General features: G+C 37.1%; 1 protein-coding gene across 3 annotated transcripts in view; it reads left to right on the top strand.

Moving 5' to 3' along the window:
• The window catches only part of CDK6 (cyclin-dependent kinase 6), a 233349-nt gene that overhangs the window by 42456 nt on the left and 168994 nt on the right, over positions 1 to 21899 (top strand). For all 3 annotated transcript variants that reach the window (XM_011955055.1, XM_011955056.1, XM_011955054.1), the window contains exon 3: positions 20640 to 20775. In XM_011955055.1, coding sequence (XP_011810445.1) covers positions 20640 to 20775 — 136 coding nt within the window. The remainder of the gene's footprint in view (positions 1 to 20639; positions 20776 to 21899) is intronic.

Raw genomic sequence — 21899 nt, 5'->3', positions numbered from 1 at the left:
AAACACTCTATACAAGAACTTATATGACCAAATAAATCTGGTCCCATGGGAAATAGTCCAGTTTTTCTAGACCTACTTTAATTGAGCAAAACATTTTCAGACTCTTTTGGAATTGTCTTCAGAATTGTTTCACAGGCCAAACCAAAAAATCAGCATCTTTACTTTATTATCACACCTCTTTTTGGACCCAAAAGAATATTACTCAGCCTGATCCTCCACTTAATTTATCAGACTTGGTTCAGGCTTCTTCCAGAAATACAGTATACTCTCTTATAGGACAATTGAATATTTTTATTAATTCATATTATATATCCATTCAGCAATCGTGGCTGAGCACCCCCAGTGAGTCAGATATGTTATGGTAGCACAGAGGAGTCCTGGCTGTGGGAGAGGGAGGGTGGAAGGGGAGACAGTAAGGGTTATGGAGAATGTGTGAGCAGAATCTTTGAAGATGAGTAGGGAGGTCACTAGATGGACAGAGAAAAGGAAAGCTTTCTAGGCAGCAGTAACAGCTTGTGTTGAGGCACAGCACAAAAACCACGCACATTCTAACAATTGTAAGTATTTTTAGGATCCAGTAAAAGATGAGGATGGAGTGGTGAGTGGGGCAAGATCACGAGTGACCTAATAAGCCACGGGATAGAGGTATGCAGTGGTTAAGGGTGAGGGTTCTCTTGCTGGGTTATCTGAATACAAATCCTGGCTCTTTCATTTACAGTCTTTAGGATGCTGGGCAATTTACTAAACCTCTATACCTTAATTCTTTTCATCTGTAAAAGAGATGATGGTACCTGTGTTATAGGGTTAAGAAATTTAAATACATAAAACAAATAAAATTATTAGCATTGTGTCTGGCACACAGTAAGCACTCAATAAATGTTAGCTATTTTTACTGCTATTTTATCCAGTGGGTAAATGATAATAGAAGGATTTTAAAGAGCAGAACACACTTATTTATCTTATATACACCATTGACCACTTCTTTCTTCTTGAAACTGACTTTTCCTTTGATTTTTTTAAACAGCTTTTTTGAGACATACTTGATATGCAAAGCAATTCACCCATTTAAAGTGCTTGATTCAGTGTTTTTACTATATTTACAGGGTTGTGCAACCATTGTTAAACAGTCTAATTTTAGAACCTTTTCATTCCCCCTCAAAGAAACCCCATATCCGTTAGCAGCCACTCCCCACTTTTCCCCACCCCCACACCCCTGGCCTTAGGCAGCCACTAATCTACTTTCTGTTTCTGTAAATTTGCCTACTCTGGCCATTTCTTACAAATGAATCAACATTTTGATGAATCCATAGTGATCTGTTCTTTCTAATATTGCTTATGCTTTTGGTGTTATAGTTAAGATATTGCCTAACCCAGGGTCACAAAGATTTACTCCTATGTTTTTTTCTAAGAGTTGTATAGTTTTAGCTCTTACATTTAGGTTTGTGATCCATTTTAAGTTAATTACTGTGTATATTGTGAGCTTAGGATCCAATTTCATTCTTTTCCACGTAGATATCCAGTTATCCCAGCATCATTTGTTGAAAAGATGATTTTTTCCTGAGTGAATGGTCTTGGCACATTTGTTGAAAATTAATTTAAAATAAACATGAAAGTTAATTTCTGCACTTTAAATTCTATTTCATTGATCTGTATGTTTATCTTTATGCCAGTACCACACTGTCTTAAGTACTACAGTTTATGGTAAGTTTTGAAATTGAGAAGTGTGAGTCTTCAAGATTGTTTTTTGCTATTCTGGGTTCCTTGCATTTTCATATGAAGTTTAGAATCAGCTTGTCAATTTTTACTAAAAAGCCAGCTGGGATTTTGATATGGATTGCATTGAAGCTCTAGATCAATTTGGGGAGTATTGCCTCTTAACAATATCAAGTCTTCCTGATCCGTGAATACGGATGTCCTTCTATTTATTTAGCTCTTTTATTTCTTGCAATATTGTTTTGTAGTTTTCACTGTATAGTGAACTCTTGTTAAATTTATACCTAAGTATTTTGTTGTTTTTGATGATGCCGTACATGGATTTTTTAAAATTCCCTTGATGTTTTATGATATCATTTTCTTCATCGATTTTCTTGCTTACCTCTCTGATTCATCTAGGGATGCTATTCTGCTTGTTTCATGTTTTGCCTCCAAGATTCCATCTCATCTAAAGGCTGTTAACTTCCCAAACTATTGCTTGACCTGTGTCTGTAGCCCTGAGAAGTATATGTTTACAGTTGTTTGTTGGACGTTACCACCTGAATGTCACAGACATCTCAAATTAATCTCTTCCTAGACTGAGCTCATTAATTACTTCCCTCATCTTATTTTCATCTCTTCTTATGGCCTTTGGAAATAGTACTATCATCTACCTTGTGTAAACCAAAATCTGAAAGTCATTTCAAACTTCTCTTTCAACTTGTACATTCTAGTAGGTTACCAGATCTTCTGGATTCCACCTCCTAGATATCACCATAGGAGTATAAATTGTTACAATCTTCTGTCAGGTGGTTTGGATCAAGAACTTTCAAAAAATGTATATATTTTGATTCAGAAAAAGTGTATACCTTTTTATTTTTAAAATGCCACTTCTAGGAGTTTATCATAAGATAATAATGAGCCAATGTTACAAGAACAGGGAAATGATCTAATAAATTATGTATAGAATATAATTTAGTGCAACCTATAAATGGAGATAGATTTGTGAAAGTGGTTGGTACACTTTCACAAATTTGTTGGTTGTATTGGTCTCTCTCTGCTGCTACTATTTCTCTAACCAATCTGTCTATATTTTTTACCTGGGCTTTTGCAGACACTTCCTACTTGTTTTCCTCTCCTCCAATTTTATTCTCCTGTAATCCAACTTCCCTTCTGCAACCAGAGTAGTATTTCCAAGTGACACATCCTACCATAGCATTGTTCATTGTAAAAGTCCTTTGCTTTTTTCCCAGTGCCCATAAGATAATTTCCAGACTTCTTAGCCTGGATTACTAAACCCTCATAGTTTTACTTCTGTGTACTTTTCCAGCTCTTCTCTTGCCATTTTCCAAGATAATCACCAAATCATGCCAGACTATCCGCAATTCCCCAAATATGAATTTTACTGTGTACCTACATACCTTTGGGCATGCTGTTCCTTCTGCCAGGACCATGCCAAACTTCCTTTGTTTATCTGGCAAATTCCAGACCGTCTTTTGAGACTCAGCTCCCCAGCCACTTCTCCTCAAGGTATGTCGAATACCTCTTCTTCAGGGCCTCCAACACCACTTGAACTTTTTTGCAACTCTTAATATATATACATTCCTGTAGGACTGGAGAGTTAGCCAGGGCAAGCCTATCTATTCCTCTGACTTCAACTCATCATCTTACTGCTGCACTGACTTCTCCTATATTCTATCTCAGGGCTTCACAGTGTTGGTCTGAGGCCTGGTACCAATTTTCCATCATCTGTGATGCAATTAGAAAAATAGGGCCCTGTGGCAAATTTTTCAGAAAGCTGAATCTACTCACTTTTGGGATATTAAAATATGCTTTATTTATGAAATTATATTGATAGTAGATGGTAGGGTATATTAATGTCTTTAGTTGGCAGTGTTCTGTCAGAGCTGTAAAGTTGTTGTAAAGTTTCCAAGCTTCTGAAAACCAAAGATCTGGGAACACTGCTGTATCTCATGAGGGTGGCACCAAGTCCCCAAAGTCAAAAGCATGTGAGTCATCCTTGGCTTCTCCTTACCCATCCCTCCACCCCCGCCACATTTAGACACTTAGCAAGTCCTGCCAATTCAACCTCCTAAATATTTCTGGAATCTGTACTCTCCTCTCCATCCTTGCTGCCAATTCCTTAGAACAGACCTTCTTTACTTTCCCTGTACTACTGCGGCAATGGTCTCCTTACAGTTGGTCTTAACCACGCTTCCCCTTACCCACACCATCAGATTGGGCTCTTTGAAAACCATAAAAAATAGATACCCACTTTCCAGAGGAACAAAGTTCTTTATAGCATACCAAGTTTCTCTCCAGTGGGACTTCTTGCTGTGCTCCTGCTCACACTTTCTCTTGCTTTCAAGTGCCCTTTCTTTGCCACTTGCTTGGGTAACTCTTGATACTCTGACAGTTAAGTTGTCATTTCTTCTACAAAGTTTTCCTCCACGTATGGATTGGCTGCTTCTTTTTATCATTTCTTAAAATACCATAGGTATATACATGAGAGACAAAAAGATGTGTGTGTGTGTGTATGTGCGAATTTGAATAAGTATATGTATGTACACTCAGGTGTATCTATGTATACCACACACATACATACCTTAGCATTTACATACCTCACACACATATGTACCTCAGCATTTACAAAAGAGTTGATACTTTGTCTACTTTTCCCACTACACTCTGAACAACTTAAGAAATTTTATTTTACCCTTTGATTTTTCTATCCCTAGCACCTAATCTAATGCTTAGAAAATAACAAATATTTAATAAATGTTTGCTGGTTACGTGCATTTGTTCAATGCTATGATGAGATTTTTACTGCAGAAGGCTCACTGACCAGAGTAAGGAATGAGTACAAGGAGTCTCGGGGGATTTGGGAAACAGGATAAAGGCCCTTTGTAGAAAACTAGCCAAGAGTGTTGAGTGCCTGAGCTCAGGGAAGTGGCAGTGGATGGAAAAATATTTAGGTGGTGGAATTGGTGGTTGATTGAACATGTGGGGAAATGAAACAATCTACGATTATTTGAAGGTTTCTGGGTTTAGAAAATTATTTGGATGGGGGTGTGATTCACCGAGGGGAATGAGCTGTGTTCTAGACATTTTGAAATTCAGATGTTCAGAGTATTGGTTGAAGTTGTCTAAGAGATAACTGGGTATGGAGTTTGGAGAAAGTACTATTTTGGAGAGACAAGTTGGAGATTTACCAACCTCTAGGTACTCTTTGAAGAGAATAGGTCCAGAAGATCTTGATATTGAAGGTCCAGATCAAGAAGGAGAGAGACCTGTGAAGGTTTCTGATTTAAATCCTGGTTCTGCCTCTTATATCTGTTCTATCATGCTTGAACAAATTATTCTATGAATCTTAGCTTCTTCATCTGTAAAATAAGAGTAATAGTATATACTTGAAAAGGATATTGAAAGGATCCAATAAGTTTGCATATATTAAATCCCTGCCACAGTCCCAGGCTTACTGTAGGGGCTCGTAAGTGGTAAATTCAAGAGGAAGTTCACGAAAATGTTCCTCAAGATTTGAGCAGTTTCAAAACAAAGAATTTTTTAGTGGTTATCGCAGATATTACAATTAACGTCTTCAATTGATAACAATCCAGTTTGAATTAATAGTGTTTCAGCTTTAATAGTATATAAAACTTTTTTCTGTACAGTTCTGTCCTTTCTCCTTCATGCTGCTGTTGTCACAAATTACATGTTCATACATTGTGTGGCCATTAACAGACTTAATTACTGTCATATGCATTTGTTTTTTAAATCATATTTAAAAAGTTACAAACCACTTACCTATGTAGTTAGTTACCTTTGCCAGTGTTCTTTGTTTCTTCATACGGCTCCATGTTACTGTCTAGTGTCCTTTTATTTTGGCCTGAAAGACTCCCTTTAGCATTTCCTGTAGGGCAGATCTATTGGCAACAAACTCCCTCAGCTTTTGTTTATCTGAGAATATCTTAATTTTGCCTTCATCTTTGAGGATGGTTCTGCCAGATATAGAATTCTTGGTTAACAGGTTTCTTTTTTCTTCCAGCACTTATTTATTTATTTATTAGAAACAGTGTCATTCTTACATCCAGGCTAGAGTGCAGTGGTGCAGTCATAGTTCACTGTAGCCTCAAACTCCTGGGCTCAAATGATCTTTCTGTTTTAGCTTCCTGAGTATCTAGGACTACAAGCATGTGCTACCACAACCAGTTAATTAAAAAAAAAAATCTTTTGTAGAGTTGAGGGGGTTCTTTGTGTTACCCAGGCAGGTTTCAAACTCCTAGACTCAAGTGGTCCTCTTGCCTAGCCCTCCCAAAGTGTTGAGATATCAGGCATGAGCCACCATGCCTGGCTGCTTCCAACACTTTCAAATTGCCATCCCACTGCTTTCTACCCTCCATAGTTTCTGATGAGAAGTAGCTGTTAATCTTATTGCAGATCCCTTGTGTGTGATGAGTTGCTTCTCTCTTACTGCTTTGAAGATTCTCTCTTTGTCTTTGGTTTTCATAGTTTAATTACAGTGTACCTCACTGTGGATCTTTTGGTCTCATCTGCACTTACCTAGTAGATACTCAAATAAGTGATCATAATAATGGTGCAGAATTTAATGATTATAATGTAATGGTAACAGTAATGACCATGAATCATCTACCAGCTAAACATAATATTGTGCTTAAAAAGTCAAGAAAATGTTCAAGGCATGTTACCAAGAATTCCACTAAAACTTTAATTTTAAAAAATACTTTAGGGATTCAAGATGGGTAAGAACCAGTTATCTAAAATATTCACTTACATGGGACAACCAGATGACTAATAGGTTATTAGTACATGAGGTGTTCCTGTGGTTCTTTGCAAAAGAAAACGTCTGCCTTGAAATAGATATATAATGCATATGTGTGTGTATATATATATAAAATGTGACTCTTAAAATGATGGTACTGATACATCTTTATTGAAGATGGAAAGACATTCACAATATATTATTTTTTTAAATGCAAGTTTCAAAAGAGTGTGTACAGTATGATTCCACATACGTAAACATAATGGTAGAAAGATAAATCAAGACATGGCTTGCAGTTATATTTACAAATTCTTATCTCCCACAGTTTTCATTACTGTTAATTAACACTATGAAACATTTTCCTTATTATCTGAGATACTTCTAGAACAAAGATCAAACTCTAAAATAAAATGGGCTTATAGAAATATAGCAAATCATAATTTAATTTTTAGAAGTGTTTGCACCTGAACAAAACAACCCAATTTTAGATCCCTAAGTTTAGAAGTTGGTAGAAATACCAGTTCTTCCAACTTCTCCAACTGCAGTCTGTTTTCTAATATTTTAATATAGTTTGCCATCGGTGATCTTAAAATATATTTCTAGAATTTTTCTGAGTTCTTAACACAGTAATTCCCAGAAATTTTGCTGGAATAGATCTAATTTAAAAATGTAAGATGTTATATTTTAATTTTTATAAGGATCTTTATTTTTGGCCAAGCTTTAATTATTTTGGTTGCTTGCAGCTTGTTATGTTACAAAGGGCACTGAATTCTACCATGCAGGATTTTTTTTTTTTCTCTTTTTTTGGCTTATTTAAGAAATAGAGTAATCTGAAGACTTTGTGAGCCATCATTGTTTCTCTTTTGTTTTGTGGTAGTCTGTTACTTTAACCTTTTTCACCAAGTATCAGAAAAATAATTTTTTCTCATATTCTTTTTTATAAAGTCATTCCATATTGGGAGGGGATTGAAAAGCACATACTTTCATGAGGCAGTAATGCATACATATTGTTTTTTTCTCTTAGAACAATATTTTAAGATTCATAGCTATTCCAAGATTCTAAGAGAACAAAACATAACCAAAAAATTTATGTTCTAAGAGGACAAGCATAAACAATTCTAAATACAAAAGAATTTATGTCTTTTACATGTTTAATTTTTAAAACTGCATTTCAGGATTGATGATTAGGATTTCCTCATTAATTCAGAGGAACAGATGGAAGAAAAGTACATGAGTGGTAGGAGAAAAAAATCTGAGTTGAAAAATAGGCTTTTATGATTCTTATTTTTTGATTTTGTTTTTTGTTTTGACAGATTCTCGCTCTGTCACCCATTCTGGAGTGCAGTGGCGCAATCTCGGCTCACTGCAAGCTCCGCCTCCTGGGTTCACGCCATTCTCCTGCCTCAACCTCCCGAGTAGCTGGGACTACAGGCGCCCGCCACCACGCCCGGCTAATTTTTGTATTTTTAGTAGAGACGGGGTTTCACCGTGTGAACCAGGATGGTCTCGATCTCCTGACCTCGTGATCTGCCCGCCTCAGCCTCCCAAAGTGCTGGGATTACAGGCGTGAGCCACCACACCCGGCCTTTATTTTTTAAGTAATGATTTTTTTCTTGTTAAAAAATAATAGATTCTCACAGTAGAAAGTTTAGATGAGCAAATAGCAGAAAACAACCATCCCAAAATCTTACCACCCAGAAATAACCACTGGCTACATCCTTTTTTTTTTTTTTTTTTTTTTTGAGTTGGAGTCTTATTTACTCTGTTGCCCAGGCTGGAGTGTGGAGGCACAACCTCTGCTCACTGCAACCTCCGCCTCCCAGGTTCAAGTGATTCTCCTGCCTCAGCCTCCTGAGTAGCTGAGATTACAGGCATGTGCCACCACACCCACCTAATTTTTGCATTTTTTGTGGAGACAGGGTTTCACCATGTTGGCCAGGCTGGTCTTGAATTCCTGACCTCAAGTGATCCACCCCCCTCGGCCTCCCAGAGTGCTGGGATTACAGGGGCAAGCCACTGCGCCCAGCCATGTCTTGATTTATCTTTCTACCATTATGTTTACATATGTGGAATCATACTGTACACACTCTTTTGAAACTTGCGTTTAAAAAAATAATATATTGTGAATGTCTTTCCATTTTCAATAAAGATGTATCTGTATCATCATTTAAGAGCCACATTATATTATTGTGAATGTCTTTCCATTTTCAATAAAGATGTATCAGTATCATCATTTAAGAGCCACATTATATATATATATACACATATGCATTATGTATCATATATATCATATATAATGTGTGTGTGTATATATATACGTGTGTATGTGTATATATACTATATATACACACATAGCCAGATTATTTATGTATATGTGTATATGTACACACACACACACACATACAGCCAGATGATTCTCCAGAAAGGTGTATATCAGTTTGTATTCCCACAATGATGTAGGCTCATTTTCATAAACAAGTGTTGTGCAGTTTTATCATTAAACAAGTTTTTTTAACCCAATTTGAAAGGTTTAATGTTTCACTGAGGTTTTCATTTGTGTTTCTTTAAGTTACTAAGGTTTAACATTTTCTCCTATGTTTATGATCAAAAGTTTCCTTAAAAGGAACTAACTTCAGTGGTTGTTTTATTAGATCAGTACCTAATCATAAGTACCTGAGTGAATTCGTGCTGGGATAAATTTACTCACCTATTAAGGATGTGATTATGAAAGGTTTTTGGCTTACAGTGTAGGTAAAGCTTGATTGGCTTTCTTCTAAGACACAGCAGACAGTCTTCATTACAGGCGGCTGCCTAGTTTTGGCTGCTTAGTCATTTTTCCTCAAGAGAGGCCCAAAGCTGGAGAACAGGGCTTTCACAGGTCAGAAATGGACAGAGAACTGAATGTTGAAAGTTGTCCAGAATGTTCCACACTCTATCTGACTTAAGCCAGAGCTATTCGCTTTGCTTTTAAAAATACACTTAACTCACTTATTTCTGAGATCAGAATCTCTTTTTCAAGCTCTGTCGGGTGAATTGAAGTGTGTCATTTTTCTAACTAGTCAAAGGAAGAATGTAAGAGGGTTTGGGATATTAGCAGTGTTCACTTTTTAAAATTTTTCCTGTGAATTTTCTGAACAACTTTTTTTCATCCCACCATGTAAAGTATGTATTGGAATCTCTAAATTTACCAAAAACATTTTGGCGTTGGCATTCCCACAGTGCCTGTCAGCAGGGTGCCTCATTTGTCACAGAGTCTCCCCATCACTGACCCCTGCTTTACAGCAGCTCCAAATGGTGTGCTATATTCAGAGGCAGAATAAGAGAGTGGTTAGAAAGTCAGATTCTGGAGCCAGACAGTCTGATTTCAAAGCCCATCTCCACCACTTACTGTCTTTATACTTTAGGCAAAGTATTAAATCTCTCTACCACTGTTGCTTTCCCTTTTTTTTGTTTTTAAACAGCTTCATTGAGATATAATTTACATACCATAAAATGCACTGTGTAAGACTTCAGGTCAGTATACTTACTGAGTTGCACAGCTATCACCATGATCTAAATTTAGGAAATTTTCATCACTCTAAGAAGAAACCCAGTACACATTATCAGTCCCCATTCCTCCACATTCTCCCACCGCCCATTGTCCCAGGCAACCACGAATCCACTTTCGATTTCTATAGATCTGCCTGTTCTGAATATTTCATGTAAATGAAATCATGGAATATGTAGCCTTTTGTGACTGGCTCCTTTCTCTTAGCATAATCTCTTTAAGGTTTATCCATGTCGTAGCATGTATTCATTCTTCATTTCTTTCTGTTACTGAAGAGTATTTCATTGTATGGATATACCACACTTTGTTTATGCATTCATAAGTTAATGGACATGTGGGTTATTTCCAGTTTTGGGCTATCATGAATGATGCCGCAGTGAATATTTGTTTACCTTCACAGCGTCATCATTCAGTGCACATTTAGGTCTATCTTCGTCTCTAAAATGAATACCATCTCATACAATTGTTAGGATTTTTTAATTAGTAAATACAGTATTTTAGTGTTTGAGTCTTCATTTAACAGCAGCTACAGAATGTGGCTTACTCAGAATGCCACACTTTCCTAATGACATCTCGAAGTATCCTCACTTTTATTTTACTTTGACTTTTCCCTAAGTTATAATGTAGAAAAATTTCATTTATTCAATAAATATTTATTGGACACCTGCTATGTATCAGACAAGGCTGTGGGTGCCATTGAGAATTGAAAGAAAAGAATAAGCAAAACACAAACAGGCACCACCAGTTTAAGGCTATCTTCAGTTTGCTAATCTGTCATCTCTGACCTGCCAGTAGGGCTTGGGACTTGAGTTCCCCTCACCCCATTCTCTCACCAGATGCCACAGGTTTTGGAGTCTCTCAATCCGTTCACTCTTGTTAGGCCCTTATTTTGTCCATCATATTTAGTTTTATGAAGTGGCTGATTGTAGGTAACTGTTAAGGAAAGAATAAAAGTTCATCATGTCTAGTTGGAGACCTCAAGAGGTAAACAGTGCCCCGTTCCTGAACTATAGCTGAGGTTGGTGAATTGTTCTTTATTCTAATCTAGACCTAATAGTTCCTAATTTTCTCCATTGGCAGGTTTCTTCTTTTTGTAGAGTTGACTGTGTTCTCTTTGAACTTCCAAAACTGCTTTGTATTGGAACTGGCCTCATCAGACATATCAACTGATTATTGTTTAGTTGCCTACTGGAAACAGCTATTGTTTAGCTGTTTTCTTTCTCTTGTCTTTGGGGAGATAATGATCCACATGGTTAGTGACTCGGAGTTCACTTTATCAAGGATTTTGCCCCTGCTACCATTCTCTTCCCTGCAAGACAACAAATCGCATTTTATATGCCTTCTTTGTGGCAGCTCTAAAGCAATATTTTTCTTTTTCCCATAATCGCATGTAGTTAGCATAACAGAGTGATGCTACAGCCTTACTCTTCGCTCTGCCTTTCATTCAGATGAAATGCATTAGCAATTTGAAGAATTGTGTTTGATGATGTAGAAGTGCCTGTAGTGCTTGCTGTAGGACTCTGGAAGAAGTTTGAATTCTATTATTTAATGTCCAGTTCAGGAATTCATCTTGAATGAGGAGAGCTGTACATAGGCATCCCATATACCCATTAAGCCATCCTAAATAGCTTGTTTCAGGCCCAGCGATAGTACATCAGTTCTGTTGCTGATCGTGTGGTAGGAATGTGTTTCCATATACATAGTTTCACTCTTTGCTCTATTTTCAAAATTTACTGTAGTGCAAGAATCACATCTTGTAAACTTGCCCAGTTTAGGGGATTCCCTTTCCACATGTAAAACATTTTTTGGTTAACAGATTCAGAAGATATTAACTCATAAAGCCACAGTGCCAGGTCTATATAGATAGAAGGTGAAACTAGATTAATAGCAACTCTAAAGATGGAAAGAAGATAAACGATGAAATTTTCTTATGAATACTCTCTTAAAGGCTATAGGAATAAAATGATTTAATAAATAAGTGATGTTGACTTTGCCTTCCCATGTCAGATAATAGCAGCCATAAACTTAACAGTTAAATACAAAGAATTTCTCTGCTCTTGAGTTGGTTTGACATCCCTGTCCTTTTCCACTTTTCAGCAACAGCTAGTGGGAAAGGGGTTGTTTAATTGAAGACTTCAGGAGAACACACCTCTACACACTGGATTCAACCTTTAAATTAATTGAACCCTGTATCTTTGTATTATTTTTAAGTTCTTCTTTTTTCCTCCTTGCTTCCTCTTACCATTGAGTTCTTCTCTACTCTAGGTTTTATATTCCTGTTTATGATAAACTTGTCTGTCTGTCTTCTTCCTTCTGTGCTTTTCTCCATCCAATGTCTCTGTGGTCAGACCAGGAACCTCAAGTAGGGTCTGAGAGGAAGCTGCCTGGCTCCTTGGGAAGGATGAATTAATCTGGTTCTCTGCGGTCGCCTACTTTTGCCCAGTGGACATGCGAATGGAGGAGCCATTTAAGGTGAATAGACTCCCAGCCAAGTCAGAGAACTGGGACAGTCACTTTGAGGACACTGCTACTTCTTTTGTGCTTGAGCTTCCCTCATTGTGTCTACTCTGTAAGACGTATTTGAGGCCAGATACTGATGTTTTTAATTCATTTAATCATTTCAAAATATTTATAGATGTCTTCGGACAATTTTTTGTTGCAAGTAATAAAAACCTAACTCAAGCTGGATAAGCAAAACACTGACTTTAGTGACTCACATAATTAATAAATCCAGGGGTAGATCAAACACAGTGGGTCCAGGTGTGTAAATAATGTCTTCCGGAATCTCTTGCCCACTGTCCCTTGTTCTGGCCATCTTCTGCATCCCATAGTAGGTTCACTAAAATGGTGGCAAAGACAGCCATCAGTAGCTGCAGGCTGAGATTTTGCCAGTTTGATAATCCCAGTAACAGAGAGTTTTACTCTCCCAGAAGTCTTAGCAAAATTTCTGGGACTGATTCTCATGCTCCTGCCCACCTCTGAATCATTCATCGTCGCTCAATCCAGGCTTATTCACATGCCATCCCTGGGCCCCTGCTGTTAAAACGAGATTGCCAGATTCTAGGACAGGAGTAGTTCCTCAACAGAAAATAAGGGTGGGCTTCCAGGAGAGGTAAATAGATGGAAAGGCAGAGACCATCTGTGGTTTACTTAATAGGATGTAGAATGAATTTACTTTGATATGATATATAAAGTTATACACAGTGTTTATAGAATTTATTTGGTACTAATACATAGCCATATATCATTACCTGCATTTTTACTTCTAAGTCTTCTTTCCCACAAGTAGATAGTAAAGCTTTTAAAAACAATACCTGTCATATCTATTGGAAACTGTAAAACTGAGTATAGCGCCTGCACATGGTAGATGCTGGTAAATGTTTATGGGTGCTGCTGAAATCGCAATTTGCTTCTAGCAGCATGCACATTATTGTTGGTGGCAAATACTCCTGGAGCTATACCATTCGGTGCTGGTTGAGAATAAGTGCACACAGAGTCCATATTTAATGAGCAAAACAGAGAATACAGTGGCCCATATCCAGTAGTGTAGGGCTAGTGAGATGTGGGAAAGTAAATTTGGTGCATACAAGCCATAGCCACAGAATATGCTTCATGCACTTAAGAGAAGGAGATTAGATATTTAAAATAATTCTTCTCGATTTCAAATACTGGCTCTAGTTCAAATAAAATTTTGTTGTGGCCCTTAGGTAGCTGTGCCAGACATCTCTCAGCTCTTGAACTATTTGATGTCCAAACATTCAAGGGAATGGGGGAAAAAAAAGTGACCGGAAAAAAATCCTCATAGAACTTCCTGTGAACGGGTCAAAGTTTAATCACAGCAAATAATACAGATTTCCCTTTTATTGTAACCACAATAGAAAGGCAGAGCTTGTGTTTACAAAGCATGTTGTTTGGGAGACCTTTGTAAATTGTAATCTTTGGAAATCCCAAACCTATTGGATGTAATCCCATCCATTAGATGAAGGCAACTTGCCTATGCAATAGTTCCAGAAGAGCAAGTTAAATTGAGAACATGAACAGGAAGTAGTCATTAAGAATTACAATGGGTAGGATGCAGAGTTAATTCACAGAGATATTTTGTTATTAGATAATTACATCACTAGGACAGCTGGAAAGCTGAGTGCTGTGCTGGACTGCAAGCCTTGTTCTCTGCCCTGCAGCTGGCGGGTCAGGACAATAGAGACAGCAAGAGAACTTACTTTGTGGGAGAGTTAGGGGCTTGACCAACTTAATTGTGAAATGATAACGACCTATCTGCCTTTTTTGGATTGCATTTTGCACAGCTAAACTGAATGCATAGCCTTAGTTAATGCTGATAACCAGTTTGCACTTTTACTTTTTGAACATTCACTTGGATCACATTATGCTAAGCTCTAATGGACAAATATTTAATGGTAATTTTCCTTTCCTTTAAAAGTCATCTGAGATATTTTGTTCATATTCAGTACTTTGTGATTACATTTTCTTATGGAACTGCTGTCATGTAATTCTTGAAATGGTATTTTTGTCAGGCTACAGATCATCTAGCAAAAAAAAAAGGGGGGGATTTAGAAAGTCTTAAAATGTTGGTCAGTGTAAGGAATCATGCAGTTGAAGTTATTTTCCAGTTTTTTTTTGGAGACAGAGTCTCGCTCTGTCACCCAGGCTGGAGTGCAGTGGCACAATCTCGGCTCACTGCCAGCTCCACCTCCCGGGTTCATGCCATTCTCCTGCCTCAGCCTCCTGAGTAGCTGGGACTACAGGTGCCCGCCACCACGCCCAGCTAATTTTTTTGTATTTTTAATAGAGACGGGGTTTCACCATGTTAGCCAGGATGGTCTCGATCTCCTGACCTCATGATCTGCCTGCCTCGGCCTCCCAAAGTGCCAGGATTACAGGCATCAGCCACCGTGTCCAGTCTGTTTTCCAGTTTTTACATTCAAATGTTCAGACCTGTCTGACTTTTTTGTTTTGCAAGTATAGGAGTTCTAGGTAGCCTAGCCACATTCCTTATTGATTTATATAAATATATTACAGATTGTTTACTTCTAGCCAAATACCAGGGATTTTAATTCATGTTTAGCTCAGTTGTTTTATATGAAACTCATTTGTTATATTAAAGTTTCTGGCCAGGCACAATGGCTCATGCTTGTAATCCCAGCACTTTGGGAGGCCAAGGCAGGCGGATCACTTGAGGTCAGGAGTTCGAGGCCAGCCTGGCCAACATGGTGAAACCCATCCTTACTAAAAATATAAAAATTTAGCCAGGCATGGTGGCACATGCCTGTAGTCCCAGCTACTCGGGAGGCTGAGGTAGGAGAATCGCTTGAACCCAGGAGGTTACAGTGAGCCGAGATTGCACCACTGCACTCCAGCCTGGGCGACAGAGTGAGACTCCATCTTAAAAAAATAAATAAATAAATAAATAAAAATAAAGTTTCTGTTTTCTCTGTATTGCCAACCAAAGTGACTATTATTTGATTTGGGTCAATTCCAGAGGGAGTCATTATAGACAAAAAAGCATCATAAATATTATATTCTAACATTTCTAAGATTAATGTTTACAATCGTTGATTCAAAATGCATTTCCTACCCATTGTGACTAATGTAACTGTTAATTTTTACTACAATAATGTTTGCTAACCATTAATCAGACATAATTTAAGTCAGACAAAATTTCATGGTTTAGTGAAGAGCAATATTTCCCCAGATGTCTTCCATGGAGTACTGGGCCTGTAGGATGTGGATGATGGCTTGCCAGCACTGGAGCCAAAAAAGAGAGTATCGTACAGGCACCCTTAGGACTTTGATGTCCCTTAATGCCATTTGTGAATGTCCTGAGGAGTCTCTAATATGCTCCATTTCCCAAATGAAGTTAGTAATAATGGCACCTTAAAAATTAAAAAGGATTATTTCCTTGAACCTGGAGGAGTCACTTCTACCTAATACCGTTTTTTAAGAGTATGCAAGTATATACATTAAAATTTACATGAAAATGTTCTGCTCTATGGACTGTTACACATCTCTTTAAAATTTCATGTTTTAAAAACTGCCGATTGAAATGAGTGCTTTTTCTCTAAGGTTTATTATTTAGGACAATTAATAGTGGCTTCAGTGAGCTCACCTTTCCTATCTTGAGCATCCACTGAAACTGAGGCCTGGAGTCCAGTTGCTGCAGGTGGCATCAATGAGTCTTAATATTTTGAAGAGAGTAGTATAACTCTGAGGAAAGCAACTTGGGTGGGTTAGATGTTATTTTTAAATTGTGTCATGCAAAGAGTGCTTGAAAACGGTTTCAGTGAGATGAAGCAACAGGGCATACTGCCAGGGTTGTTAGGTAACTTCTAAGACAACGGTCTAGGGGGCAGATGACTTTTTGTTTCAGCAGTGTTTTAGGATCACTTTATTCTCCAGTTATGCCCCCATCAGAATTTTTTTTCTTGTGGAAATTACTATAATATCGTTTATGTATATGATAAACTATAAATGCAGTAAGAACTGGAGTTACTAAAATTACTGTTAATTCCAGGTAGTGGTAAGCAATGTAATTTTTTCACTAAATGTATTAATTATAATGTGAAATATTTGTAAAGTAATGTTTCAGAGACACAACTGAAATGGTCATAGTATGAAACAGCTCTGTGTTTGTATTTGACTTTAGGGACATGCCATTTTTGGTTCACTGCTCTTTTATTTTATTACAAAAATACAAGGAGCAGATATAAAGAAAGTTGGGGATTGTGGAACTCCATTTTCTTCTTCAATAGGAAGAAAAGAGTGAAGTTGTCCAAGTATGTGGATTTAATAGCAATAAACTGGCTTTAAAAAGCCTGTGAAGAATTGTAGTTATCTTTAATTTTCAAGCCAAAAGAACTGTTTTGATAAATTTCCCACATATTAAATCCATGCATGATAGCAATCATATTTTTAGAGTATGGAACTTATTATGATTTATGGTACTATCTTTAATAAATCTGTTAGGAGTTTTTACTTTATTGGAATAATTTTCCAGAATAAGTAACATTAGGGGAAAATACTAAGTCTAGGAATGGATATTAAAACTTAAAAACCAGAATGTTGGAAGTAGATAAATGTGAGGAAAAAATTTTCAGTGGATTCTGGTTAATTTCAGTGGAGTTGTATGACTCACCCCAAACTGCCCATCATTAAAAAGAAGTGTGGATCTGGCTATGAAGTGTGTGTAGTTGTTGGTGTTCTGTTTTTTGACCTGCCAGATTTAACCTAATTACAGTAGTGGGGTTTTTTTTGGTCTTTTTTGTTGTTGTTTATTTGTTTGTTTTTAGTTTCCCTTAAAATTTACTACAGATTCACAGAGAAATACCAAATGTGGGGTCCATTAAGCCCAGAAATGTGGTAGGATGACATGGTGAACCAGCAAGGCATTAAAAGTTTAGCAGAGGTCCTAGGACTACAACCAACAAGGGATGTGAAGGACCTCTTTAAGGAAAACTACAAACCAGTGCTAAAGGAAATGAGAGGACACAAACAAACCGAGAAACATTCCATGCTCGTGGACACAAAGAATCAATATTGTGAAAATGGCCATACTGCCTAAAGTAATTTATACATTCAGTGCAATCCCCATCAAGCTGCCATTGACTTTCTTCACAGAATTAGAAAAATGTACTTTAAATTTCATAAGGAACCAAAAAAGAGCCCATATAGCCAGGACAATCCTAAGCAAAAAAAACAAAGCTGGAGGCATCATGCTACCTGACTTCAAACTAGACTACAAGGCTACAGTAACCAAAACAGCATGGTATTGGTACCAAAACAAATATATAGACCAATGGAACAAAACAGAAGCCTCAGAAATAATGCCACATAGCCGGGCATGGTGGCTCACACCTGTAATCCCAACACTTTAGGAGGCTGAGGTGGGCAGATCACCTGAGGTTGGGAGTTCCGAGACCAGTCTGAACAACATGGAATAACCCTGTCTCTACTAAAAATACAAAATTAGCTGGGCATGGTGGTCTATGCCTGCAATCCCAGCCACTTGGGTGCGAGTAGTACTCAGGTGAGGTAGGAGAATCGCTTCAACCTGGCAGGCGGAGGTTGTGGTGAGCCAAGATGGTGCCATTGCGCTCCAGCCTGGGCAACAGGAGCGAAACTCCATCACCAAAACATAAAGAAAAGCAAGAAAGAATGCCACATATCTACAACTGTCTAATCTTTGACAAACCTGACAAAAATAAGCAATAGGGAAATGATACCCTATTTAATAAATGTTGGGAAAACTGGGTAGCCATATGCAGAAAACTCAAACTGGACCCTTTCCTTACACCTTATACAAAAATTAATTCAAGGTAGATTAAAGACTTAAACTTAAGACCTAAAACCATAAAAACCCTAGAAGAATACCTAGGCAATACCATTCAGGATAGAAACATGGGCAAAGATTAAAACAACAAAAGCAATGGCAACAAAGCCAGAATTGACAAATGGGATCTAATTAAACTAAAGAGCTTCTGCACAGCAGAAGAAACTATCATCAGTGAACAGGCAACCTACAGAATGGGAGAACATTTTCGCAATCTGTCCATTTGACAGAGGGCTAATATCCAGAATCTACACGGAACTTAAAACAAATTTACAAGAAAAAAACAACCCCGTCAAAAAGTGGGTGAAGGATATGAACAGACACTTCTCAAAAGAAGACATTTATGCGGCCAACAAACATATATAAAAAGAGCTCATCATCACTGGTCATTAGAGAAATGCAAGTCGAAACCACAATGAGATACCATCTCATGCCGGTTTGAATGGCAATCATTAAAAAGTCAGAAAACAACAGATGCTGGAGAGGATGTGGAGAAACAGGAATGCTTTTACACTGTTGGTAGGAGTGTAAATTAGTTCAACCATTGTGGAAGACAGTGTGGCAATTCCTCAAGGATCTAGAACCAGAAATACCATTTGATCTAGCGATCCCGTTACTGAGTATATACCCAAAGGATTATAAATCATTCTACTATAAAGACACATGCACACATATGTTTATTGCAGCACTGTTCACAATAGCAAAGACTTGGAACCAACCCAAATGCCTATCAGTGATAGACTGGATAAAGAAAATGTGGCACATATACATCATGGAGTACTATGCAGCCATAAAAAAGGATGTGAGTTCATGCCCTTTGCAGGGACATGGGTGAAGCTAGAAGCTATCATTGTAGCAAATTAACACAGGAACAGAAAACCAAACACCGCATGTTCTCACTCATAAGTGGGAGTTGAACAATGAGAACACATGGACATAGGGAGGGGAACATCACACACCAGGGCCTGTTGGGGGCGGTGGGGGGTGCGGTTAGGGGAGGGATAGCATTAGGAGAAATAGCTAATGTAGATGACGGTTGAAGGGTGCAGCAAACCACCATAGCACATGTATACCTGTGTAACAAACCATTCTGCACATGTATCCCAGAACTTAAAATATAATTTTAAAAAATTAAGGGAGGTAATATATAAGCAGGATAATTGATAGTCAACCCTATGCCTTAGTTATTGGACTCTATGCACATTTATAGTTAGTTTCTTTGAAGAAGACATTTGTTCAATTTTTTAAAAAAATTACAGAAAGTAATATGAATAGTATTGTATTAGCTTTTTCTTAGTATTTATATTACATTCTTGTTAAGAAATGTACCTACTGCTTGTTTATGGTTAGTTTAATTCTTCAAACATTTGTTGAGAATCTGTTGTGCTAAATAGTGTACCTTGGTTGAAACCAAAGGAAATTTTGTCCTTTGGCTTGAATATTCTTTTGACTCCTGAAGGCTTAGTTTTTAGAACTTAAATTTCAACTTATTTTAAGATTTTTATGGAAGAAACTGAATCCAGTTTCACCCATCCAAATGTTTCACCCATCCAAAATGTTTCACCCATCCAAAACATTTGTTAATCTGTTTCTTTATTATTTAAGGGCAATATAGTTTGCCAATACAGGTCCGCCTACCCCCAAAAAAGAAAATGTTTAAATTTCACAATGTTGATTAACATGGCTTTGGAATTTTAAAAACTAAGAATGTGTGCCCTTTCCAGGGAATGATTTGACTCAGCAGGATGAGGGCTGTCTTAGAAATAAACTAAAAATTTCTCCATATTCCATCATATTTGTTTTCACAGATGTGGTTGTGACACCTTAAATTCCAGGAAAATCTTGATTACAGCCTTCAGCATCTCCAAAGCATGCTCAATCTATCTCTAATAATTCTCAAACTGTGAGCTAAGAAGAAACATATTTTGCCTAGACATCAAGTTTTTGAAATTATCCCCATTGGCACAAGTTCTATCTAAGGTCCTAACTAAGGAAACTCTCCAAGCGTTCTTGTGCTCCAATCGCGTTGCTTTCTCATTGTTACTATAGATGTTCTCATGCTTAACCACACACTCTGAGTTCCCCTCTCCTGAACTTCATATTTTTATTAAAGTATCAGATCTCATTTGGTATTTTTACATATGATCACAAGAAATGATCAACACTGGCCTTTTTTTTTTTTCTATTATGAGACCAAATTGAGCAATATGTGTAAAACATACAGGTTACTTCTTTGCTTATTGCCACCTACTTAACCTCTTTGTTTTTTCTTCTAGGTTGTTTGATGTGTGCACAGTGTCACGAACAGACAGAGAAACCAAACTAACTTTAGTGTTTGAACATGTTGATCAAGACTTGACCACTTACTTGGATAAAGTTCCAGAGCCTGGAGTGCCCACTGAAACCATAAAGGTATCAAGAATCATCTTCATGTCTTATCAGGCATTCGACTATTGTAGTATGTTAAGCAGTGGCTTTCATTCCTTATGAAAATTTCCAGAATTATGACTTTTAGAATTCGGTATATAGTTTAAAAAATCAAAGAAAATCTTCAAAGATTGGGATATATTCCAGTTCATCAACTAAGTGAGATGTTCAAAATACGGACATATGTATTCTAGTTAGTTAATTTTAGAATTAAGGGGAAAGAAAAACCTTTAGTTCTAATGCATATTAAAATTATTTAAAAATATCTATTTGTACATTGTCAGACCTTAGAAAACATAGTTTAGTAAGTGTAGCTCAGTCTTTCTCTGATGGTTAATTGTCTATGGAGGACATAATTTAAGCATTATTCATGAGCACATTGTGTTTTATGACAACACAACCAATGCTGTGTGAATCTGAAATACTACTTATTACGCCCTCCTTCTTTCTTCATTTTTCTTATTCATAAAACGTTTATAGGGAAGCCTAAGTAACCAGATACTATGCGAAACTCCTGGGATTTGAAGATGATTGAGCCATGCTTTCTACCCTTAGATGTCAGTAAACTAGATGCAGTGTATTGACTAGAAGTTCTTCCTACCTTTAAGTCTAATGGAAAATGCTACTGATATAGTTTTTGTTGTTATTTGCATTCTGCTTAACTGAACTTGGTAGATCTTTTAGATTTATGCACCTCATGTGCGGGTCTTCATGAAAACCTTTTTGTCTGTGTGAATTAGGTAGCTTAGCTAAACAGACTCCTGCCTTATCATTCATTGTTTTGAAATGAGTTACAGAATTCACCATCATTCTAGATACAAGTTAATAATGAAAAATAGTTTATCTTCTCAACAGAGTAAGAAATGTCTTTAGTGATAGCTAAATGACGTTCTCACATACTGATATTTAGAATTTGACATATTGAATGATTTATTCCTTTTGTTTTAGATTAATATTCTGTTTTTTTCCCATGTGGCTCTCATTAAAGAATCTGGTGCTTAACAATAGTCCCATTTTTTCCTGAGCAGTTTCAAGGACATTAAGGCCCTCTAAATGTAGGTATGCCTGATAGTTACCTGATCTTGACCATCTTCTATCTCTGCACCCCT

The sequence above is a fragment of the Colobus angolensis genome, unplaced genomic scaffold (genome assembly GCF_000951035.1).
Source record: "Colobus angolensis palliatus isolate OR3802 unplaced genomic scaffold, Cang.pa_1.0 Scaffold394, whole genome shotgun sequence".
NCBI classification, from domain to species: domain Eukaryota; kingdom Metazoa; phylum Chordata; class Mammalia; order Primates; family Cercopithecidae; genus Colobus; species Colobus angolensis.
This window is presented reverse-complemented; position numbering and strand designations above follow the sequence as displayed.